The sequence below is a fragment of the Rissa tridactyla genome, chromosome 8 (genome assembly GCF_028500815.1).
Source record: "Rissa tridactyla isolate bRisTri1 chromosome 8, bRisTri1.patW.cur.20221130, whole genome shotgun sequence".
Lineage (NCBI taxonomy): Eukaryota > Metazoa > Chordata > Aves > Charadriiformes > Laridae > Rissa > Rissa tridactyla.
In genome coordinates, this window is record NC_071473.1 from 22,832,768 (window position 1) to 22,856,161 (window position 23,394).

At 46.1% G+C, this 23,394-nt stretch overlaps 1 protein-coding gene across 6 annotated transcripts in view; it reads right to left on the reverse strand.

Annotated features, from left to right (window-relative positions):
* Positions 1 to 1,482: 1,482 nt before the first annotated feature.
* The window catches only part of DARS2 (aspartyl-tRNA synthetase 2, mitochondrial), a 29,340-nt gene continuing 7,428 nt past the window's right edge, over positions 1,483 to 23,394 (reverse strand). The window contains exons 9-22 of one of the 6 annotated variants that reach the window (XR_008468066.1): positions 22,649 to 22,718; positions 21,855 to 22,034; positions 20,938 to 21,045; positions 19,638 to 19,700; positions 19,305 to 19,457; positions 18,239 to 18,457; positions 17,692 to 17,802; positions 17,427 to 17,502; positions 15,909 to 16,100; positions 14,431 to 14,984; positions 9,125 to 9,319; positions 5,467 to 5,792; positions 2,692 to 2,999; positions 1,483 to 2,194 (exon numbers count right to left, since the gene is read on the reverse strand). Coding sequence is in view for 5 of the 6 variants with exons in the window: in XM_054211947.1 (XP_054067922.1) it covers positions 15,913 to 16,100; positions 17,427 to 17,502; positions 17,692 to 17,802; positions 18,239 to 18,457; positions 19,305 to 19,457; positions 19,638 to 19,700; positions 20,938 to 21,045; positions 21,855 to 22,034; positions 22,649 to 22,718 (1,168 nt within the window). In the remaining variant the exon portion in view is untranslated. Of the gene's footprint in view, positions 2,195 to 2,691; positions 3,000 to 5,466; positions 5,793 to 9,124; positions 9,320 to 11,396; positions 14,985 to 15,008; positions 15,127 to 15,205; positions 16,101 to 17,426; positions 17,503 to 17,691; positions 17,803 to 18,238; positions 18,458 to 19,304; positions 19,458 to 19,637; positions 19,701 to 20,937; positions 21,046 to 21,854; positions 22,035 to 22,648; positions 22,719 to 23,394 lie in introns of those variants that run through there. The other 5 variants (XM_054211947.1, XM_054211946.1, XM_054211948.1 and 2 more) reach the window with 5 other exon arrangements.

The window sequence follows — 23,394 nt, forward strand, 5'->3', positions numbered from 1 at the left end:
TCCACCGTTTTAAAATAACAACAATGGCAAAGGCTGGGGTGGGGGTGGGTCGAAAATGAAAAGACAGTGAAGATCTCGGAGCTACAGGCACCAGCCCAGACGGATGTTTTCTCCCAGCATCACAGGCCCACCGCTAATCCCATTGAAACGGAGATCACACCAGAGCCAGTCCCGCTCCTCCATCAGCCCAGCCAGGGCTGGGGTTAACGTAAGAACCACACCGCGCTCTTTCACCGCCTGCTAATTAGAAGCGGTGTCTGTGTCCCTTTGACCGTTTCTAAGATGCCAAGGGAAGGTTAACGCACCGGGAGAAGCTCTGCCGTAACATTAATAGGCGTGACTTCTGAGCAAAACCCTCCCCCTCCCACTTTGCTTGCAGAGACATCCTTCCCCACAGAAACCTGGGGCAGGAGCAAGTGAAAATCCCTCCCCCGGAGACTCATAACCAAGCGGACGACCACGGGGGCCTTTCCTCACCCACCACGGCCCTCCTAGCTCTTACCTGTCTTGCAGCGGGCAGCGGGGTGGTGGCTATGTGGCTTTGGGTGCTTGATGGAGCTTGGCCAGCTTTTGGGTGCTGGTTGGGAGCCCAAGGAAGAGTGTCTGCAGACTCCCGGTGCATCGGGGAGGGAGAAAGACCCAGCCCGGCCACAGTTATCCCTGGAGGAGCGGCGGCCACTTTTCCTGGCTCCCTAGCCCTCCATCTCGTGAAAAGAACAAGAGCTGATGGAAGGAGGGGGGTTGCGAAAGAGAGGGAAGGGGGAGAAGGGAGAGGGAGAGCGTGCGGCTCTCGCAGATGCACACACGCAGAGCAGACAGAGGCTTGTACAGGATGGCACTGCCTGACTTGGTCTCATTATTCCCACAGACTGGCCGCTGCCCAGGGGGGAACTCACCGGCATACACTGCTGGCCGGGGGCACGGTGGGGAAAAAGGGACAAGGAAGAGATTAGGACCTCACGGACCATCGGAGCAAGGAAAACTACTGCCTGGGCACCGGGGGCTTCGTAGTCTTTGCTTTTACCTGGGAGAGGAAGGGCCGTGCTCGAGGGCCGGAAGGGATTGCGGTGGTAGAGTTCAGCTTTTCTGTGACAATTCCTTTCTTCCTTTGGACATAAAAAACATCCCCAGCCCCAGTCCTCCTCAGCTGCGCCAAGGGATGGCGTAGGGCTAGCCTGACCTGAAGCTTTTAAAGATGGCATTGCATTAAGACAGACAGAAAGTGGGTTGCACATACACAACGCACCAGCATCATTTAAAGCTCAGCCTCCCCGCCCCATTCCCGTTATCCGGACGGTGCCGATACAGGTCCAAAGGCCTGGCAGGGCTGTTGGAGGTCCAGCCATAACACCTCCCAGCTGCATAGTGCACAGAAAGCTGCGTGCAGAGCTGCCTGCAATTCCTGACGCTCTGCTGATCCGCTGCAACGACAGACCCAAAACACCAGGGATTCGGAGATCTAGCCGCAATCCTCCCCAAAGGGGCACCAATTCCTCACTCCACAGATTTCTACGATGTGCTTTTCTGAAGCATCATGTGCTTAGAAGCGCGCGCCCCTTTGGACAGAAGCAAGAGCTTTGTGCCTAATGCCTTTTTCAGCTTTTTGAGAGATCCCACACCGCTTCTCCCCTTCTGCCCTAGTGGCTTACCACTCTGAGGGGCTGGGTCTCACCTGGCGTGCTCAGTTTAGTCAGCAGGATTAAAATAAAAGCAAAGTCGGATGCTTAAGCTAGTACACCCTCCCCCAGTCACCCGTTTGCCGCAGATCCCTACTCCAAGGTTTCCTACTGGTGATTTCTGAGACACGTGGATGCCGAGCCACATGGCTGCCTTTAATAAAAACCAGTAAGTGTGATGCACTGAACTACTAGTGCAGAACGTCTCCAAGTCAATACCCTCCACAGCTGTTAACCTGAGAGCACACCGCATTGCCAGGTCCGTCTCTCTCTCTCCAAGTGACAATACTCAATAATACATCTTCAGGACTCACCTGAGATCACACACACACACACACACATGTCCTACAGCAGAGCAGGATCGGGCCCAGTCCTACTGAGCCAAAATCCAGCACCCCAGCCGCCTGCGTGTCCAACTGGCCTCAGGATGTTGGTGCCCAGCTCCAGGAAACATCTCCCTCACGGGTCACTGCCAGGAGCTGTCAGAATGTGTTTTGAGTCACAGCATGCCACCAGCCCTAGAACAGAAAAGGTCTCACTGTGGATCCATAGCTACGGATGGTTCCTCTGACCGTACCAGCAGATACACTGGCCCAGGGGATAATCATTTGAGGACCTACACCCAGGTATCCTAATTTCCCCTGCAGCAGGAATAAGAAGTTGAGATTTGATGCTATGTCAAGTTCCCGGCCCCGTCCCTCGCCATCAGAGACACGCCAGCAGCGCTGGGGAGCTGGATCCCTTCAGGCTGCTGAAATAGGGAGTAACACCACTGCAAGGCGGGGGCGCAGGCATCTTTTCCCAGCGCTGCGCCTCTGTATTACTTGTATCCCTAATAAAGCCGCCCGGAGTTTCAGCGGATGTGAATCGGCTTTCTTACAGCCCGGGGCTGGGCGATTTCCAAATGACATCCGTTCTCTATAGGGCTGCTTCTAATGCAGATATACCGCAGCGCAATCTCCCAGTACATTCACAGGGGTGGGGGCAAACCACCTCTAGGGAAAAATATACCCACACCGGTGTCTTCTGGGGGAGCGAGGAGCCATCTCCTCTGTGCCCCAAAGCGTGCAGCCAACCTTCCAGTCTGCGGGATACCACGCAGTCTGCCGGGCAGGCATACCCTCCGGCATCCTCGCAGCCACGCGGCTGGGGTCCGACTTTCCCTGGGGTGGGAAAAGGAGAAGGCACCTCGGATGATTCGCGACGCGGTGTCCTGGCAGAGTCACACCGCTCGCAAGGGGACGCTGCGACAGCACCACCGTCCACTGCGAAGGTTTTGTACGGGCAGGGACGGCTTCTCCCTGGGTGAGCCAGGACTTCCAGCTGCGCGTGAAAAATCAGAGGGTTTGTTTTGTATGCGTGCGAAAGCCTAAACTTAGCGAGCAAGATGTTAATTTGTGAGGGGAAAATAGGCCATATTTATGTAACTGTGAAAAGCTGCAGTGAAGGCTACAGATCCAATGGGAGAGGAGGGTATGTTCAGGGCTAACGACAAACGCTGCTATTCACTCGGCTTTGTCAAGAGCTCCAGCAACTGCATATTCATCGCCCTACACCCCAGAGAACCGGCTTTGAGGCTTTCCAGGCTAAGAATAGAGGTCTTGTTGTGTTTGCTGCTCCACGGCCCGGGTTTTGTCCGGGATTAGGGGCACCGGGGTGTGGAAGCCTGGCTGAAGGAGCACTGCAAATGGCAGCATCCACGCACGCCTGTGAGCGGTGCGGGGCTCTGGGCTCAGCAGGGGTGGAGAGCACTGAATAAAGGGCAAATTCATTCACAGCCACGCAGGACGGCATTAGTGCTGGCCATTTGCTCGCAGAGACATCCCCCGTGGTGGCTGGGGCACTCGCAAAACACGACTCTCTTGTGCATAAACAAAACCCAAGCATCTTTCAAAGCAGGCAGCGGGGGCGATGCCATTACTGAAATCAGCAGCTCGTCCTGGCTGTAAAGTCCGATGGCTCGGATCCACCTCGGGAGCCCTTGGTCCCTGCAGGGGCAGACAGCTTCACTAGCAGCCTGCCTGCCCGTGACATTTCCCTCCCCTTCCCCTCACACACACATATTCTGCCCTACTTATACCAGGTCGTGAATCCAGCAATACCCAGCCTTGGAAATACAAAGCCCAGAGCTAGTCACTCAGGTGTTTTGCAGACATCCCACACCCTAAGAGGTCTTTTAGCTCCAGATACCGTCACGTGGCAGCGCTGGCATGAAACAGCACGTCTGGCTTTGAATTCGTGACCCTGGGACTCTGGGAAAACCCTTTAGTAGCTAAACTGGGCTTGCAAATGGCAGAAAAAGCAAATATACTCCCAAAGGAAAACCAAGAGAAAAAGCACTGCATTGTGGATGCTTCTGTAGCCTCTGGTTCTACTAGTCCCTCATCCTGGGGCCATGATCCTGGACACCTGTCTGAAGAGAGCAGGAGGTGATTTCCAGAAAGGACGGTGACCCAGGGCTTTGAATGTCTGTGAGCAGAGCCCAAGCCAGGGGCAATGCTGAACAAAGGCATCGACCGCAGATGGCTTATTGTAACTTCTGTGCGACTGAAGTCCAGCCTGGGAGGTAAAGGAGACCACCGCATCACAGGGGACCATCAGACCAAAGGCTACAACTTGATATTAAGGGCTGTTTTCAAACAAATGGAGGCAAAAAAGAGTTTTTGAAACACACAAGGGGAAGCTCAGCAAAACGGATTAATCTCCTGAGGCAAAGCACAGTCTCTAGAGAAGGTCTTTCTTGCTAAAACATCACAAAACAGAGGGCTCTTTTGGGAAAGGACTCTGAAGATAACGACCCTCTCCCCTAAAGTAAACGCCCCTGGGAGCAACACTCTTGGTAAAGCATTTCTGGAGAAAGTAAAAGGTCTTTACAAAACCTGCTATTAATTCTTCATTTACCCTTGCTGCGGCAGCAACACACAGAGCTCAGAGGTAAGCCATCATCTTCCAGTGCTCCTTCCTAATCACAACTAAGAAGGATATAACAATGTTCCTGCTGCTCTCTCATTTCCTTCGGCCGTAGCTCACCGCTCGTTCAAAGTAACCCACTGTGAGCAGCAACTCTGCAAAATGTGTTTTGGAGTCGTATTCCGGCTGTGTGGCGCACGACAACAGGGGACTTCCCATCTGTTGCTGTTTGTTTAGCCCTTGCATTGCTAAACTAACACCTGGGAAAACTGCTGAGCCTCCATTTAAAGAGCGGGGCACTTGGAGAGGAGACGTGCCTCTCTTTACCCCCTGCGGAAGACGGTGTGACCCGCGTACAATCACTTGCCTGACAATGGAAACTCCTACCCGCTTAGCCTTCACCGACACTGCCTCCAAGACTGGGGATAGTGTAATCCTCTCTCTCTAGCTTTCCATTGTCTTTCCAAGGGGCTTAGCAGCGTCCGAGGGCCCAACGCCTAACTTCAATGCAGCCCAGCTCCCGAAAACGGGCAGAAGAAATTGCCAAGAAGTGGGAAAAAAAGGTATAAAACAGAGCTACTCCAGATCAGGCAAAGTTACAGGATTGTCGCAGCAGGGAAAGTCAGCAGCTCAAAGATCCAAGGGGAAAAACATCAATATTGAAAATTCTGTAGGAAATACGGAGGCAGAAAATAGCAACCGAGCATTATTAAAGATCTGCTGCAAGGGAGCATTGGAGACCAATCCTTCTGCTCCTGGCAATGCCTGTGGGGCCAGCCAAGACTCTTTGGATGCCTTAGGGAGAGGAGGGTAGATGCATGTAAAAGCCTGCTCTAGCAGCTTGTATTAACGCTTGGTCTAGTGGCTACTTAAAACCTACCTGTCCTCACCGTGTGTTAAAGCCATAACGCCGTATTTATTAGCCGAGTTGCGCATATCTTGCTTGCAGCCTCCTCGTGCATGACTAAAGATGTCCAAACAAGGTGACCCACAGAGAGAGGGCTGTATTTCAGGATTTTCTGTCATCTGCTTTTGCAAAGACACTATTTGCCTGACAGCAGGCAGACAAGATGCTCCTGAGTCCCCACAACTGCGCGGGCAAGTCAAGTAGATCCAGACCCAGATGATTCTGAGCTCAGGGTGCCTCCGAAAGTGGTGTGGATGCAAGTTCCAGAAGTTCCATGGACTTCAGGCAGCACCCAGAATCTGCAACAAAGGTATAATATAAACAGCCTCTCTGCTCTTAAAAAAAAAAAAAAAAAAAGGAGTATTGGGAACATGATCACCCGCTGGGTCCATAAGGTTACATCTGAGAGAAATATGCAAAGAGATTAAGTAAAAAAAAAAAAATTAACAATAAGGGACCCTCACAACTACATGAACATCAGTATATCCCCCTCCTGGAAAACATCAAAATGATGGAACGGTCAAATGTAGAACTAACTGTCAAAGCGCAGCAGCGTAACAGGTCAACTCCGCACATGCCAGGAGTCAAGCTTTAGGCCAGCACCACACACGACACCAGAAAGAGAACGGGATTTGTTCATCCGCTCAACTCTCTCACATCAGTCTCTGCCTTCCCTGCTCGCAGACAGGAGGAAACAGCTTTTCTGTATCGAAGAGAATCATTTAACACCCAAGTCACGAGGCAGCACGCGAACAGCGCGGCTCTCAGCCGATCCAGAAGCACAGACTGGGAATTACAGCAGCATGCAGGTTCTCTTCAAGGGCACCGCTCCAAACACCAAAGCCAGGTATCGTCGCTGAGACCGCACCACGCTGAGCAGAAGGGGGAGATGGCGACGCGTGTTTTGCTGTCTGCATGACTGTTCGCACCCCAGCACGGTGTTTGCTTTTTCACAACAGGACAAGTTTGTTGACTCATGTTTAGCTTGTGACCCAGTATAAACATCAGCAGCTTCTGCTGTCGGAACAGCCGGTCATCTGCTGCTGTCTACAGAGCTGGCTTTTTTTCCTAATTTCAGCAACCTGCATTTATCTTCATGGCATGGCATCCTAGTTTTTACACCTCCGTTTGTCAAGGTTTGAGTCCTAACCACATCCCTCTCCCAATATCATAGAATCACAGAATGGTTCGGGTGGGAAGGGATCTTAAAGATCACGCAGTTCCACCCCCTTGCCCTGGGCAGGGACACCTCCCACCAGACCAGGCTGCTCAAAGCCCCATCCAGCCTGGCCTTGAACACCTCCAGGGATGGGGCAGCCACAGCTTCTCTGGGCAACCTGTTCCAGTGCCTCACCACCCTCACAGTGAAGAATTTCTTCCTGATATCCAATCTAAATCTACCCTATATATCTAGAGATATATACCCTATAGATTCTCCAAATTTGCACTAGTTTGTTAATAATCCCATGAAACTATGTTTTCTATTCACCATCCAAGACTGAAAGAAATAATCCTGGGACAAGCATCTGAAAATACACATTTAATATTTTTTTGCCCCTGGGTAGCATCATCCAACCATTTTGTACCCAGTTTCATCTACAGTCACGTGAGGCACGACTATGCCAAAAAGACTTGGTATGTTGTCACGTACTGCCTCTCCCCTAGCAATAAGACCTTTTTATCTTGTCATAGGATGGTATTACTTTGGTTTGAGATTGCTTTCCTCCAAAATAACCCACATGGTTTACTTGTCCAACGTCTTGCAGACTGCTTTTGTTTCGGATATTTTTTTTGTTTTCTTCTGTAAATGAAAATCAAATTGATCTGTAATTACCCAGGTCCTCTTTTTATTCCTTCTAGAGGCAGGTACTGCACGACTTTTGTGGCAGTCGGGTGTCTCACCTAGCCACTGCAATTTGTCAAAAATCACCACAAACGATTCTGAAATCACTTCAGCTAACTTTTTAATGAGATTCCTGACACTCAGACAGCTTGAGACCACCTGATTTCCCAAGAGTTATCTGGAATGTATTTTTTTTCCCTCTATTCTAAGCAGAGATCTCACTATTTGTCATTATCACTAGCAGTGTACTCAGCACTTCTTTCTCTTGAACTTTCCAGCAACGACTGGTATCAAAAAATAAAGCATTAAACATTTTGGCCTCCTTGACATTTTTTTCATGGGTCTTTCTGTTCCCATGATTACCCCACACGTATATTAATAGTACGAGGAGGATCAAAGAAAGTGCTGACCTGCTCATTTGTGGCACTTACCGGGGCTACTGAAAGGAAGGGTTGTCAAGGTTGTAACAAGTATTTCTTACGTTAAGGGATCGTGACGAAGCAAAAAGCATTTGTCCTGCAGGCTTAGAGATATAAGCTAATCCCACGGTTACAAAGGGAGAATTGTGGTTATGCATTTAGTGGTGGCACTTTAGGTCGCTGTCACCAAAGGCTCGTTCCCTTTGCTCAAAAGGCAAGCTCCGAGTTGGGCAAGCTGGAAGAAACCGGGCTGTAATACTGAAATAGACACCTGGAATTAAAAAAAATAATTTTTAAAAAAAGAAAAGCTTCATTTGGCCATGTAAGCTTTGCAGCACAGTCCAACACCACCATCTATCAAATATTACACTAAATGATTTAAATTACAGATGCCAGCAGTTAAGCAGTAACCGTTTGTACAGTGTCGGAGTGCCCTGAAGATAGATTTGGACAAGCCCAAGGAGCTGCCAGGAGGCACTACCTCCAGAAGCCCCTGCCCGTGCCCGCAACAGGGACGGCAGTGACTATGGGAATGGAAGGGAGTCATCCCCGGACAGGGAAGAAATTCGAGACACTAGCTCCGGGAAGGAAAAACCAAACCGAAACAAACCTACGGCAGTTCAAAAGCAAGGTCAAGTGAAACACCAGATCTGCCAAAGAGATCATAAAAGTATTAGGCTCAATTAGAAACATCCTACTGTTCAGTAGCATCATGTTCAAGTCCTGGCTGTTGAAAGCAAGGCAGGTTAAGCAACTCACCCTCCCCATCACCGTCATTGTTTCTTCTTTTACGACACTGGGGTGGACACAGCCTTCAGTAGACTTTGGTGAGACTTCTCATCACCAATTTTGCTTATCCTCTGGGTATACTTAATAAATAAATGAACACTATGAACCGACTTTCATGTGAAATGCCATTTTCTGTTCATGGATTTGTTAAAATGCATAAACTTTTCTGTAACTGAACATTATGCGATGTCTGTTCTCCGTAATAAGATGTATAGTATCACAGAAGATATAAATAAACACATACTGTACATCTCCAGCTTTTAGGTCACGCTACCGTGAAAGGCTAAGGGAAAAAAAAAAAAAATGACAGTACACTTTATGATTTCAAAGGGAACAGTGACCCCAAGGAAAATGCACAGAAATCTACGTCACTGTCTATTTAAAGAACGGCTTCAGTATTTCCTACTGTCGCATGAGAGATTCTGATTATTTTGACAATTTCCAGTATTTTTGAAACTTTCTAAGCAGAAGCCACAAGATAGCAGCACGAATTAACCGCATATTATTTTACTTCAAGTCTGCTTAAGCAGTCTTCATTTCCCTATTGCCCCAACCTCAGACACTTATTCCTATTCCTCACCTGCGCTGCAGCAGCTGTTTAGGAGGCCACGCAGTGTGCTGGACCCAAAACCTGGTCTTGGTTGAAATAATGAAGGGCCGCTCACCGGGCATCCCTCAAACCCTTCGATCGGCGCTGCCAAGGAAGCGGTGAGGAGCAGAACAGGGGGGGACGGAAACGACCTTGACGTGAAGAAAAAGGTCTGCAGGCTCACAACTAAGATTTAAACAGAAAGTTGTTTAGGTAAAATTAATAACATTATAAACTCGCAGAAATTGCCTTTCAGAAAGTATCTTTCCAGCTGAATGTCATCCTGATGACGTAGTACCTCCTTGTAATTTAGTCAGCGGAGTTATTTAACTGGTGAGTCTACATTTAATGGGTCTTTGTATTCATTACTATTTATCTCATCTTCCACAAATGAAATTAGTAAAAGCATGACAGATATTTGCTTCAGGTGGCTCCTGCAACTGCATCGAAACCAGCAAGCTACCTCCAAAGGCAATTGCGGGGAGAGCTTGGTCCTGTGTATTTCTGTGGCAGCTGCGCTAAAATTATGCTCCTTCCATTAAAAGAATCATTTCACCACCACCTCCAAACATTTGCCTGGGATTTTCTGGATCTGTCTTTAGTTATACAATATTAACAGTGAAAACATGGAAAGAGAATTCATGGCTTTATACGCGTTTTCGCTTGAAATTCTATTTAAAGCATTCTTGGGATTTTTACAAGACATCCTAAACATCCAAATCAAGCTCTTGCCTTCCATAATTGCTTTTTTTAAACTTTTACTGTGAATACGACATAGTACTTTTTACTTAAACTCCAGCGTTTTTTCCTTGTAAAGAAGTACGGGGGTTAGAGATGCACTAGCTTTCTACGTGAGCTGTTACAGTATTCCTGAGATGCTCCCCCTGGGACAATACCCTGTGTGACCTTGAGCTGATCAGCCCCTCATCCACCCACCTCTCCCGTTTGTTCTCCCATATGTTTGTACAGAACCACAGGAAAAAAAAAAAAAAAAAAAGGCATTCTACAGTTACTGGGGGCTGTAGCAGCCATGAGAAATCTCACTCCCATTTTGCTCTGGACACTGTTCTGCCACTCAAAGTGAAGCAATGCTATTGGAAAGGATTTGAGTTGCTCACTACCACCCTACTCAGAGCCCTGGCACCGTAATTGCCGTCAAATTAGTTCTGTTCATGCCACAAAAACCACATTTAAGGCTTTTCTTTTACAAAACCGTGCTGGATGTCTTTTTCTTTGTACACAAATACAGAAAGTAATGACAAGAAAAACTGAACGGGTGACAACTGAGGAGCCTGCATTTCAAGGGACAGCATCAAAGAACTGAAGTCTTCATCTACAATTCTCTTCAAATTGCTGAGCGAACAAGCAAAATTCTCAGGACTAAGTGTTTTAAATCCATCACTTTCCAAATAGAGGGTAATATAAAAAAAATAAATAAATCAATCCAATAGTTCACTGGGATTGTTGTTCCAGAGAAAACTGCCACTGTACAACTGCCTTGTACTAACCGTTCCCAGAAATGTTTTTATATCATTCACTTTGGCATACACCTGCTACTTGGGAAAGTGCTGCCAAAGCTTCCTCCTTTCTTTTTTCAGGTACTTTGTGATCTTTCTGATAATAGTTTGTTGTGGTTTGGCTTTGGTTTTGTTTTTTGTTTTTTTGTTTTGGTTTTTTTTCTTAATAGTAACTGAAGGACATGGTTAATACTAGTGTTTGCACCAAAAGAAGTTATCTAGTACCTTGACACAGTACAGAGCAGAAAGTGAAGGGTAATAAATACAAACAGTAAAATATGGGGGGAAAAAACAAAACCAAAACTCTAACCAGCCTACAATAGCATCATCTTTTGGCCACTTCAGCTGTCGATGCGTGTTACGGAAGGTCACTGCCGATAGCACAGGAGATATGCAGTGATTTCCACAGGAAGGCAGATGAGATAGCCTAAAACTCCACAGCTTAAAATTCAGGGGATTGAAAAAACGGAGGTTAAGAGTTTGTGAAATGATGAGGGGAATAGAAAATATAGAAGGAATGAATACTGAAATTCCTTCTAATAACCTAAATGGAAAGGTACACCTCATGAAATGATCTGATGAGAGATTCAAATTAAGCAAGAAGTACTTTTTAGAGTAACGCATAATTTAACAGCAGAAGTCATGGGTACAGAAATACAAATACATTTACAATATGACGGAATTAATGGGAGAATTGTCCGTAACGTTTTTTCTTCAACTCTAGTTTGGCACTACACAAAGGCTATCAAAACATAACAAGAAAGCTGGAGCCTGATGGATTATTAGAGGCAAATGCAACCAATCCAGGCTGAATGTATCTGTCACAGAGCTCTGTTTATTGTAAAATTGTGGCTGGCACAGCTGGTGACTGCATGTAATCAACCTTTTTTAATTACATAAAACAACACTTTGGAAAAAAACCCAACAAACTAGAACACAAGCCTAAAATAAGAGCCCAAACATTCAGAGGTGAAGTCACGTGAAGCTTACACGGGGTATTTCCAACTGGTAGCGTTTAGGTGGCTGTCAGTTGTCTGTGCCTTTTCTGCTGCTGTTAAACACACGGGCCACGGAGCGTACCAAGCATCCTCACGAGACGGCTGGTTACATGCGCCGACAACAGCGAGCAAGTGTGGTCAAAACAAATCATTGTGCAAGCAACTAAAGGTATAAAGTAAGCAGGGAAAAAATAGAAACTCTCCTATTTGAGAGCATAAGCTCTCCTTATCCTTCCCCTCTTACCATTACACGCTCTTTTGCTGAGGCTGCCTGTATTCACCAGATGCTGGACATCAATGCGGCATCACCCGACCCCGCACCTGTTCCATTCCTCCCAGTGGGAGAGATGCTGGTGAAAGACAGAGCAGCAGAGCCACGTCTTCCCGGGCTTGGGGATTCACCACACGACTGTACAAAGCACCAGCTCATTTAAATTCTCTGGAGTAGAACTTGCCCAACCCTTGCGTGTGGAGACACCCAACCATCACAAGTTGATCCCCACCAGCAAAGACCCAAACCAAATCTTCAGGCAGCTGGTGATTCTATTCCCAACAAAGCCAACTGTTCCAGGTAGAGTACCCAGAAGCTGGACAATTCTCTTATCCATCATATATAACTCACACACACACGCTGAAGAGGTTGAAGGAAGAGCAGAGGAGTCACAATGACACGTGGAAATCACTGCAGGAATCTGGAGACAGTAACAATGTGGGGTTTGTCACTAATTTTATCTGCATACATACTGTAGCACGGGAGGCTGCTCCGTGTGCCAGAGGGGCGTTTCTGGTAATAGCCGACAGTCTCAGTACCTCCAACACCAGGAGGAGTCTGCATATACTAACTCTATTACTGCTTGCCGGTTGGACAAAAAGAAATAGTATAAAGGCACCCCCAAGGACTTTGGACTCTCATGAAGTTGATGAACAGATTTATACTGCTAGTTTGGCTTAGGCCTGGAGACCTCTTCTGCGCGGGGAAGGAAAACAACCAACCAACCCACCCAAACCATGCAGCAATGTAGAGTCACCAACCTTTTCTTACACACCACGCCTCTAGTGAAAGATTACTTAAAGATTAACTCTAAACAGAGGAGTCCAGGACTTTGCATCTTCTAGCAATATAGCAACATTGCTCCATAGGTTTGTCTCACACAGGAGAAAGAAGAGGGCTCTGTGCAAGCGTTGCAGCTTGTGGTTATGCTGTAGCTTATTTTCAGCAGGGCTTTCTGATGGAGGTTGTGCTGAACTGAATTATTTGGTTTAACATCTGGTTTTGGGATCACAGGCCAGCAGCTCTTCTCCAGCAAACATGAGATATTGGTCTGCAATACGACCGCCCTGTATTTCTCTGCAATATCTTGTCTAATCTTGCTTCCACCAAAACAGGCAGCCAAGTATGCCGACAAGATTGTGGTTTAAAAGTGACTTCCTGTAGATCAGGCTTCCACAAGCCCGAGTGAAACCTTACACAATGCTCTACAGAAAACAGAACAATTAACGTCTTCCCTGTGACAACATTCACTCAACCACTGGCAAACTCACACACTTGCACTTGTAAACCACCTGGATGCACAAATCCAAGCACAGGTGGCATACATAAATTTGGGATACATCTTTTCCACTGACCTAATTGTGGCAGAACTGCATCAGCTCCAATGACATGTTTTGTTGCATTTTTTTTTTCCCACTGTGGCTAATCGTAGCTGTGTCACGCACTTTTAAGTGCTGTGAGTCCTTAACAGAGTAATGGGTAAACAAACATCACACAAAACAGCTTGCAGGGGAGAGGGATGCGTACGCCTCGGAGACAGCTTGCTCACGTGTTTTAACAAGTGCTCTCAAGAAGAATGTTTCAGTCAGTGTTACGTTTCTGCCCAAGACTCTCAGAGCATCAGTTATCCTTTGAACGCTTGATAATAATCCTAATTCAAAGAACTGGGTCTCTTCCGATGTAAACAGCATTTGCTTTTGCAAACAGTTACTAACCAAATGGTACAGTACCCCTTAGTTTACAATTAAAAGGAAAAACCCAGCACAATATGTTTACAGTTATTATAAACAATAGTCTGGGGGGCGTGAAGAACTTCGCAGAACTGTTATTTTCTGTGATCCCATGCCCTCAAACAAGCCTCTGACGTCCCCGCTTTAGGAACACACATGACCCTCAAGCAAACCTCACTACCAGCAAAGAAACGAAATCACAAAATCCAGCATCCTCTAAAAAAGTAGTTTGAATATAATATATAGCCTTTTAGTGTCTGTATTCCACATCACCACTTAAGTTAAGGGAACAAAAACACCTAGTATAATTCTCACAAGGTGAGAACCTCCTTTCCACCCCCTCGAAACCACCACCAAAAATTTTTAAAAATTGTTTTTAAACACAGATCTACTTTAAACACAGATCCAATTTTCAGCTCAGCTTCTGAAAACTGATCCTCACTCCATTACTGACAGCTTCTACTTGGGGAGGGAAGGAAGTAAAACAAAGGTGAATTAATTTAGATAAGAATGAACAGCTCATACAAGGAAAAAAAAATCAGGAATTCACAGTGTTTGGCTAGAACGCATGTGAATACCAATCCAGGACTGTGTTTTGGGTTTGTTGGTTTTTTTTAAAAGAGTATTTAACCATGCTCTGAGACCAACAATAACAATCTTAACATGGGATAAGAAAGGATTTAAGTTTTTCTTTTACACATATAACTCCATCATCTTATAATCTGCAAAGCAGCAGTAAGTCAGCTCTACTGTTACTTGTATAAAGTACTCAAAAAACAACCTTAAGGAGATGAGCCGCCTCCCTCACTGTTCCTTATCAACAGGACAGTCCAGTATTTAAAAACAGCAATGCTGCACACCATCATGTAGTGTTATCCCACAGTGTGGAGGCTGAATTAGCCAATAACCCGTGGAGCAGCCTAGACTCTGTTAGAACATGCAAGACAGAATCTTCCACAGAAGGCTGGAGTTCAGAATCAGCTCAGACATGAATTGCAGTCTTCCTTCTGTCCTCATGCACTTCCTCTGGCAGATATCTCCTGCTGTCCTTCCCAGCTGGGACATAGTAGCTCTCCTTCTTCTTCCTTCGCACCATCTTCCTAGCTTATTTAGGTAATGTCTTCTCTCTTCCTCAGCTCCTTCACCTTCCACCTTTCCTCCCACCAGTTCTCTACTTTCTCCAACCTAGGCAGAGTTAAGAACATCTACTGGAGTGCCTCTGCAGGGGGCTTGCTATATGCTACAGAGCAGAGCCAAGTGGCTTGGTCTGGGAGGATGCTGCTAGAGCCCGTGCTCTACTCAGGATGGACTCGCTCCTGCACTGTGGCCGTTCTGCTGTGGGACAGGGATGAACAGTTACTTGCAAGGGACTTGCCGCTGCATCACTCACCACACTTATCAGCCGGTTTGCAGGACCAGGCAGAATTCACAGAAGAGCAGCAAGCCCGCTACGCTGTCACAGATTTCTTGTCATCTCCTGGAGGGATCAGGGATTATGAAGAAAAACTGGCAGCTTGCTCTTGTAGAGAAAGCCCAAAGCCAAGCTCAGTCAAAACCACATTGGCAGATAAACTTTATTTACAAACATACAAACTTCAGAATTAGCGCGCTGAAAAGCACCAGGACCACAGGCCCCAAAGACAGATCCTCTTTGACAAGTATTACGAGGACAACCATTGCAAACGTTACGAACACTGCTCTCTCCCTCTTTGAATCCCCCGTGGCAAGCTCTGGATGATCTTGTATTCTCCAGCAGAAGGTAAGCTGCTGGCTGCGCTGCCATTTTGCTGTGAAGTGTCCAGAGCTCTTGGCCTAGTATAGCACTGCTTTATTTTAACAGTCCTCAGCTACAAGATTCAGTGATTATCAGGAATATAAATTATCTTGCCAGAGAAGCTGACAACTATCTCCTCCAGATGGGAGGAGAAATACTTTACAAAGGACATGTAAAAAGTGGGGAGTGACAGAAACAGAACCCATCCTCCCTCCAATAGGACACCCCAAAGCCAAGTCTCAATGTTCCATGCTAAAATTATGTTCTTTTCTTTTGCTTTTCTACTTCTCCTTCCCATTACCAACCTGAAGGTGAATTCCTGTCGGGGAGCCCTCATACTTATCTCCCATTCAATCCCCAAACTGCCATAGTACGGTGGGGCTATACTGCCCACCCACCCCCTCCCATAACAGCTGATGTTTTCTGAACTGAATTCTAGTATTTAGAAGCTGTAACCACCTGCGGTTAAACACATCACAGCTTACATCACTAGTTTTTCTTTGCCTCTTTTTCTGCAAGAAGCCAGGAAACCTGGATGTGATACGGCTCTAGTTCTTCTGGAGTGACGTAGTCTGGAGCATTGCCCATCAGGTCTCGTCCCCTGAAGGATTTAGGAAAAGCAATGACGTCTCGGATACTTGGAGCGTCAACGATGAGAGAGATCAGCCTGTCAAGTCCTAGACGCAGAAAACAAAGCGGTGAACCACTTGAGTTATGGCCCAATATTACCTCCTCCAATTGAGAAAAATCTGAAAGATGGAGTAGATATTACTAAACTCGAAGAATAAAGCTGAAGCAAATAAGGGGAAAAAATTAATCTCAACCAGTAGAGAGAAACAAACATGCCTAAAGAGCAGAAAGGCTTAGGAAAATAAAGCTTTTCAGTATTGCAAGAAAATTCTGCAGCACACCAAGGACTACAAGAGAGAGACAGTGCCTTTGCAGAGACAGCATAACAAGCCAGGGCAGTTAAGTCACAGAACGCTGTCAGGGCTCTGTTTAACTGACCAAATAAAGCTCTTGGTCAACCAGTTCTGAAGGATTACAACAACTAGGAGGAATTAAAAAAAAAAAAAAACTCACAAGAGCGTCTGTGTGATTGGATGGAGGGAAGTCACACTGGAAGACCACAGGTTAAAATGCTAGCTTTGGGTTTTGTGGGTTTTTTTTTTGGTTTGTTTTCATGGGTTGTTTTTTTTCTTTTCTTTTTTCAATCCACAGACTTGCAAAGTTCTAGGAAAAAAAATCTGACATAGCTATAATGCTGTACACAGCACTGTGCTGACTTTGGAGGACGCCATTCCACAACAACTTAAGCCAACCTAGGTCAGCACCGCTGTCTCCTCCCACTCTTTCTGACTCCAGAGTTCCATCTTCTCACTGTGTTGGCACAGGTATCCATCAAGTCCATGCTGAGCCAGATCAGGGAAGTAACTTGGCAGCATTCGTTAACTGCCAGTTTAGCTCTCTGAATTAGTGAGCAAAACAGATAAGGAAGAAGGGAAGCGAGACTGAAGCAGAGGGCGAGGTTGTGGCAGTGACCCAGGGCACGAAACAAAGTACCATGCTGTCCCAGGCTTCAGGGCATGCACTACAGGAATGAGAATAAAGATGATGTCATCTTAATGAACACACTGTTTTTGTAGAACAGCGAGCGGATAAGGATCACACTTAGAGCCACCAACACGTGATTTGGTCCTTGCATAAGAACTAGATCACACTAGGACGCTGGGGAGGAACACCAAAACATTCTACACCTGGTGACAAGACCTCTGTTTTCTTCCACAAAGCAGCTACAGAGATGGAAGCACTGTGTAAGCCCACACAGTGTTATCATGTTGGTGGCGCCAAATAGCAACATCAGAACAGCCATCTCTGTCAGGGGGAGATGAAGCTTTTGCTAACAAGCATAAGGCTTGTTAATGGGATCTAATAGGCCAAAAAAAAAAAAAAGAAAAAAAGTCGCAAGACACCTGTACCCTGGAGAGCTACAGAGCACTTACCTAAAGCAATTCCTCCATGAGGTGGAGCTCCAAATTCCAAAGCCTCAAGCAGATGGGAAAGCACCTCAGAATCCTCCTGCAAAATTATGTAAGCGTCACTGGACAAATAGTGTTCTTCCTGCTAGCAACATAAGATAAAGGTACAATGAAGCCATCCATCACTCAGGGCTAGGAGTTGTTTCTTTATCAGAGAAGCACAAAAGCGTTTCTTTCAGAAGTTGAAATGGTTCTCCAAAAGAATGTTAGAGACATCTCTAAATGTTACCTTCAGCACTTTCTCCAGCACAAAACGCTGTTGTTCTGCACTATGAATTCTGATGGAGCCACCTCCAACTTCATTGCCATTCAGCACAAGGTCATAGTGTTGGCTACGGACCTACAGAAAAAAAATGAACAAGCACCTTAGCAAGGCTAGGGCACAACTGCATCTAACAAACGTAACACTGCTCTCAGTGGTACCTTGCAGGTCAGGTACCACTCCTATTGGAGGCACGGACTGCTGCTGACAGAGGTGGGAACAGTACAAGTCCTTTTGCAAAGTTGATCAAAACCTGAATCAACATGGGATGGGTCAGAACATAAGACTCCTCACCTTAAGAGGCTGTTTCCTATAAGGCCCTTTTGTCAGGGGCACACATGGGTATTTGCCACTCAATAATCCGGAAGACATCTCTTCCAAACAGACAAAGACAATATACCATCAGTTCCATGAAACAACATCTCTTTTTACAATATAAACAGCTGCTACTTGCCTAGTTTTCTATGACAGGTAACTGTAAAAGGTTCAGCATGGCAGGCACGAAGTCAGTTACCTTTGTGGGATCAGAATAGAGGAGGCTGGTATCTGAAGGATGAGGAGCAGTGAAGGGGTGATGAGCAGATTCCAGTTCAGTGGGATTCTCTTCCTTTGGGAGGAAAAGGGGGAAATCCACTACCCACAGAAAGTGAAAGGCTGTGGGATCACGGAGCACCAGCCCAGCCGCCTCAAGAAGGTCAGCAGTCTCCAACCGTAGGCTTCCTAATGCAGAGCACTGCAAAAGAGAAAGGAGAGAATGAGACAGGGCAATTTTACTATCAGCGAAGTCGCTCAAACACCGACCAGGGAAAGAGTGTTTCATAAAGGTAGTATCACAGACAGCATCAGTTGTAATGCATTGTTGCCTTAAACACTTTTGCCTTGTGTTCTGAAAGATACTGCCTTCCTGCTGAAGCAGCAGCAGCTCCAGGCTTTGACAAAGACCAAGTAAGGAGCTGGAAAGTCGATTTTCTTCCAACTGTTCCATCTTCACAGATCTTTGCTAGACTAATCTCAAGCTCTACATAAATGTGGATTAACCGGGGAGCACAGGTAAGATCTTCACTTTGCAGACAGAGAAACGAAGGCACAGAAAAAGAGTATGGCAAAATTTTGGCTATCAAGCAAAGCATAACACCTTGTCATAAACCAGTGCTTGGAAGGCAACGTCTGCTGTCAAGAATACAGAGAAGGGTAGGGACAGAATCTCCCATCACAGCTGCGTTTCGCTCTCATCATCTGCTTATGGGAGACAAAATTACCTAATCGACCTTGTTTTCCAATGTTTGACGCTTTAAAAATTTAGTTAAGGTGAGAGAAGAGGAGGCACTGATTTGTTCCTGTTTTATATTCCAGCTTTCATTTCAGTTCCAAGTTCTTCCCAGAATTTGACTGGGGAAAAATAAAAGCAATAGCTATGTTTCATGCATTACTTGCTGTTGCTATAGCTTCAGCTCCAGAGAGACACAGAATAAGATGGTGACCTATTTTAATAATAAGAAGAATTAGACTAAGGTCAGATAACATCAAAGCCATCAGCAGCAACATTCAACATACACAGCCGCCCAAGAAATGCCTCCTACCACTTGCTTGTGTTCGCCAGCTGCCAGCAGCACCACGTCATCCACCTGCATGTTCAGCGCTTGGATAAGCTCCGACTGCTGCTTCTCACCAAGAAACTTTGTGAGCAGAGACTTCAAGCTTCCATCAGGCCTGCAGATAATTTCCATGATTTCCTGAAGAAAGATAGGAGTATGTTCATTCCAGTGCTGCCCTCTCCTGTCTTGAAGCATCACATGCTCAGGCACTGACTCAGCTATTAAAAACTGCTCTTCTATCTTTCTCTGCCTGCAAGTGCCTTTATACACACTTTGTCATTCACCATTTCCAATGCCTCAGCAGTGTTTCTGTCTCACCTGGTTAAACTGGGATTTTGCAGACTCCTTTAATGACTCCAAATCTTTATTTTTAAGATATCTCTGGGGAAAGAGTAGGAGAAGACATATTAAACATCAGCAAAACCAATGGAAAGTCTGACTGGGATTCAAATCTACTGACTGAGCTGTTTCTAAATTTCTCAAGTTCTTTTGTTTCCAGTACAAGTTCTTTTGAGGGCTGTGGAACAGGACAGGGCCCACAGCACTAGACTGCAGGTGGGTGTCTCCTCCAAAGGCTGCTTTCAGGAAGAGGCCCCTCTAGGTTGTGTATCTGGCTGTGGTTTTTTCCTGCCTGCTCACAGATCAGATGTAGCTCGTCAGCGGAGTCAGAGTCAGATCACGCCAGCTCACTGCCTCCAGCATGCAGGAACAGGGGTATAACACCACACTGTTGATGCGGAAGGCATCGTTCAATTTGGAGGAACAGAAGGAAATTAACTGGGCTGACTCTCATGTGCAAAGAAGTTTAGTAGATGTGAGGATGTGCATCAAGATTTTGATTTTTTTGTTCAGCTACTCTAATGTTCAGAAAGGCTCAAGAGTCCACTTTTGTTTTGCTCAAATGCACACCCTACTGCCCTCTCGTGGGAAGCCAGTAACTTGCACTTTGTGCCAAAATTAAGGCATCCCAAGAGAAACCATGGTCAGAAAGTCCTGTTCCCCACATAAAACTCAGTGTTTAGTGGATCTTTCTTTTCCATACTGCCCAAGCTGCAAAGATGCCCACAGCCAGAATTAAATCTGCTTCCCTGCCAAAATACAGGGCCGTGTCAAATAATCTTTTACACCCACTGTCAGCCTTGGATTTGGTCCATGACGTTCTCTTTACAAGACATGAGTTGTGCCCACAAACGCGGGAAAAGCAAACATGAGAAGGGCACGTAACCAGATGACCTTTTTCTCACTAGTCCATACCTGGCTCTATACCCATCCCTTGCCACAGGGCACAATTTATTATTGAGAGGCACATCAGAAGCCATCCTTGACACAAGCAAGCTGAAACCCAAGGAGGCTTCCCTATCCTTGAGTGACCGTGCAGGTCTTTTCTTCCTCCCCTTCCTAAGGGCAATATATTCTTCCTGTCACCTGATTGTCACCATTCCCCTCTTCTACAACCACTCAGCCCAACCTGACATCAACCATAACCAATCCCAAGTTCGCTGAAGGGCACTACTCCTCCAGTAACAGCGAGGAACATTTCCATACCAACAAAGGAATTCAAATTGGTATTTTATTTATTTCACATAAACCATAAGCAGTATGTAAAAGCATCACTTACCACTCCATGAGGGATACAAATGGCTTTGACTGTGCCATGTGGGTAACTGAGTGCATCCTGCACAAACTGAATGTCCGATCTTCGTAAAAAGTCACTGATATCCACTATCTGAGAAAGGAGAGATGACAGGAAAAAGCAGCGGTGGTAGGAACATGAAACAAAAATCCTGCACCTGTGTCTTAATGCCGTCAACACTGGGATATCATTTCTTTGCTCAGAGAAATCAAATGGTTCACAGAAGGAAGTGAATGGGGCCAAGGTGGAATAACGATTAGGAGGCTGAGCACTGCAGAAAAAGAAGTGCAAGAGAGCTAGGAAAACCTAAAGTTGAGACGGTGACATCCTACCACAGCGAAGAGAGCTGTATACTGAAAAAGAAACCCCCAAAATTAACTCCTGAGGAAATATAAGATGCTTTCTTGCTTTTCAGCACTGCTCCTGTTAATACGATTGTCAATATTCTTATTTCATACTTCCATACACAAACAGTGTATGCACACAACCATAGCTCGTTATCTCAAAAGTATCTTCAGGCCATGAAAAGACTGGAGAAGCCTGTCTCATGAAGCACACTCACCAGGAGTATGCTTTGGAATGCGGTAGAGAAAAGCACTTACAGTATCTGTGGATGCCTGATGGGCTTCTCTTCCTAAGACAGTCAAGATACATTGCTTCCGAAAACTCCGTTATCTTTAAAATGTTTTAAAAACATACATTTCCCCACAACCAAACAATCAAACCCTCTCTTCTCCAAGAGATGATTACCTGTACAAAGCAGTAATGATGGGATAAACACCTTGGGTAAATGACAGCGTTAAGAACTCCAGCCAATCACGTATACGTGATTTAAGCAAAGGCTTTTCTTAAAACACTAGCAGAAAGCAGAAGCTGCAAGTTTCCAATGGGAAAACCCTCACCTTCATCCCAAAACGAGTGTCTGGTTTATCAGTCCCATAGTTAGCCAGTGCCTCCTCGTATGTCATCGAAGGGAAAGGAGCCGTAATGGAGCCTCTTTGCTCAGGCCAGGAATATTGCAGGAGACCCTCTATCAGTCTCTGGATCCCAGCTTGATCTACAAATGACATCTCTATATCTATCTAAAAAGAGAAAATAAGAGGGGGGATTCCACATTAGCTACAGGTTTTGCCTTTGCATTGCTACTTGCAGAAGCTAGAACTATGAAGCCAGCATGAAAACAAACAATATGCTACATGAAATCATATCATGACTGCATTAGACTGAGGGTGTGCTTATGATCTCACTACAGCCTGACAACTCGGGAAACAGTCTCCTCGGAGAACTGAGTGAGGTAATGACGACAACAACAGAGGGAGAAACCGTGCATGAAGCAGGCTAGCTCTGCCTGGGATCTCAAGGCCAAGGAATGGGATGCTCGACCCAGCAGGACAGGAGGAGATTGCATCATCAAGCATGACTGCTGCAACACAATTCCCCACATCTATGGCACCCGGGATATACAGGTATCCATCTGTGGATACTCCTATGGCATCTATGTACAGTCACCCAAGGACAGTAACCACCCTGTGCATGTCCCATACTAACTTCAGAGGGCTGTGTCTGTGAAATACACAAACAACATTGTACCCCCCGGGCAGCACAAGTGCTAGCAGAAACTAGGCCTTCAGAAGGGAAAACAGCTACAAGCTGTTTGGGTTGAGGAAGAGGGTGAAAGGCGGTGAGAGCTGGTTACCTGAGTGAATTCAGGCTGCCTGTCAGGCCGCGAACCTTCATCTCGGTAGCAGCGAGCAACCTGAAAGTACCTGCAATAATACTTTTACTTAGATAACAATTTAAAGTACCCTAAATTTAATTGTGGCTATAGAACTGATCATAAAAAAAAAAATAAAAGGGAGAGCTCTGCTCCCTTTGTAGCAGATGTTCACAGCCCTGGTTGTTCCCATCCCCTCAAAAGCATGAAATTTTGAGTGGAAGCAACTGCATCAGCAGCTGTATCCATCTCCAATCACATCTTCCGGAGGCACGTGGAGACGACCAAATTAGCTGTGTCCCAACAGGGCCACACAGAACTGCTTTTCCCACCTTCTGCTCCGAACCTTGACTCTACTAACAGCCAGGCAAAATTCACTCATAGTCAAGACCTGGCCTGCAGTTCACTGCATGAACAATTGTCTCCCTCTCCTTCAATTTTATTTGGAGAAACACGCCCATTAAAAGCTTTGTACTCATGCACCCTGAGAACACGCTTTTCTCATCTCAGGAATGCTCGGCTGCCCAGCTTCATCTCAATTACTACTATAGGTTACTCTTGGAGGGGCTTTTATCACACACTAGATTTTCCTGTCCTTCAGGCAGACTGTGCTTCAGGTCAGATCTGCATTTAAAACAACAGTGAAGATTTCAACCTTCAAACAGGACGCATCTCCTCTTACTGGGAGGCATTATTGCTGGGGGGGGTAACAGGCCTCGCCTAGCTGA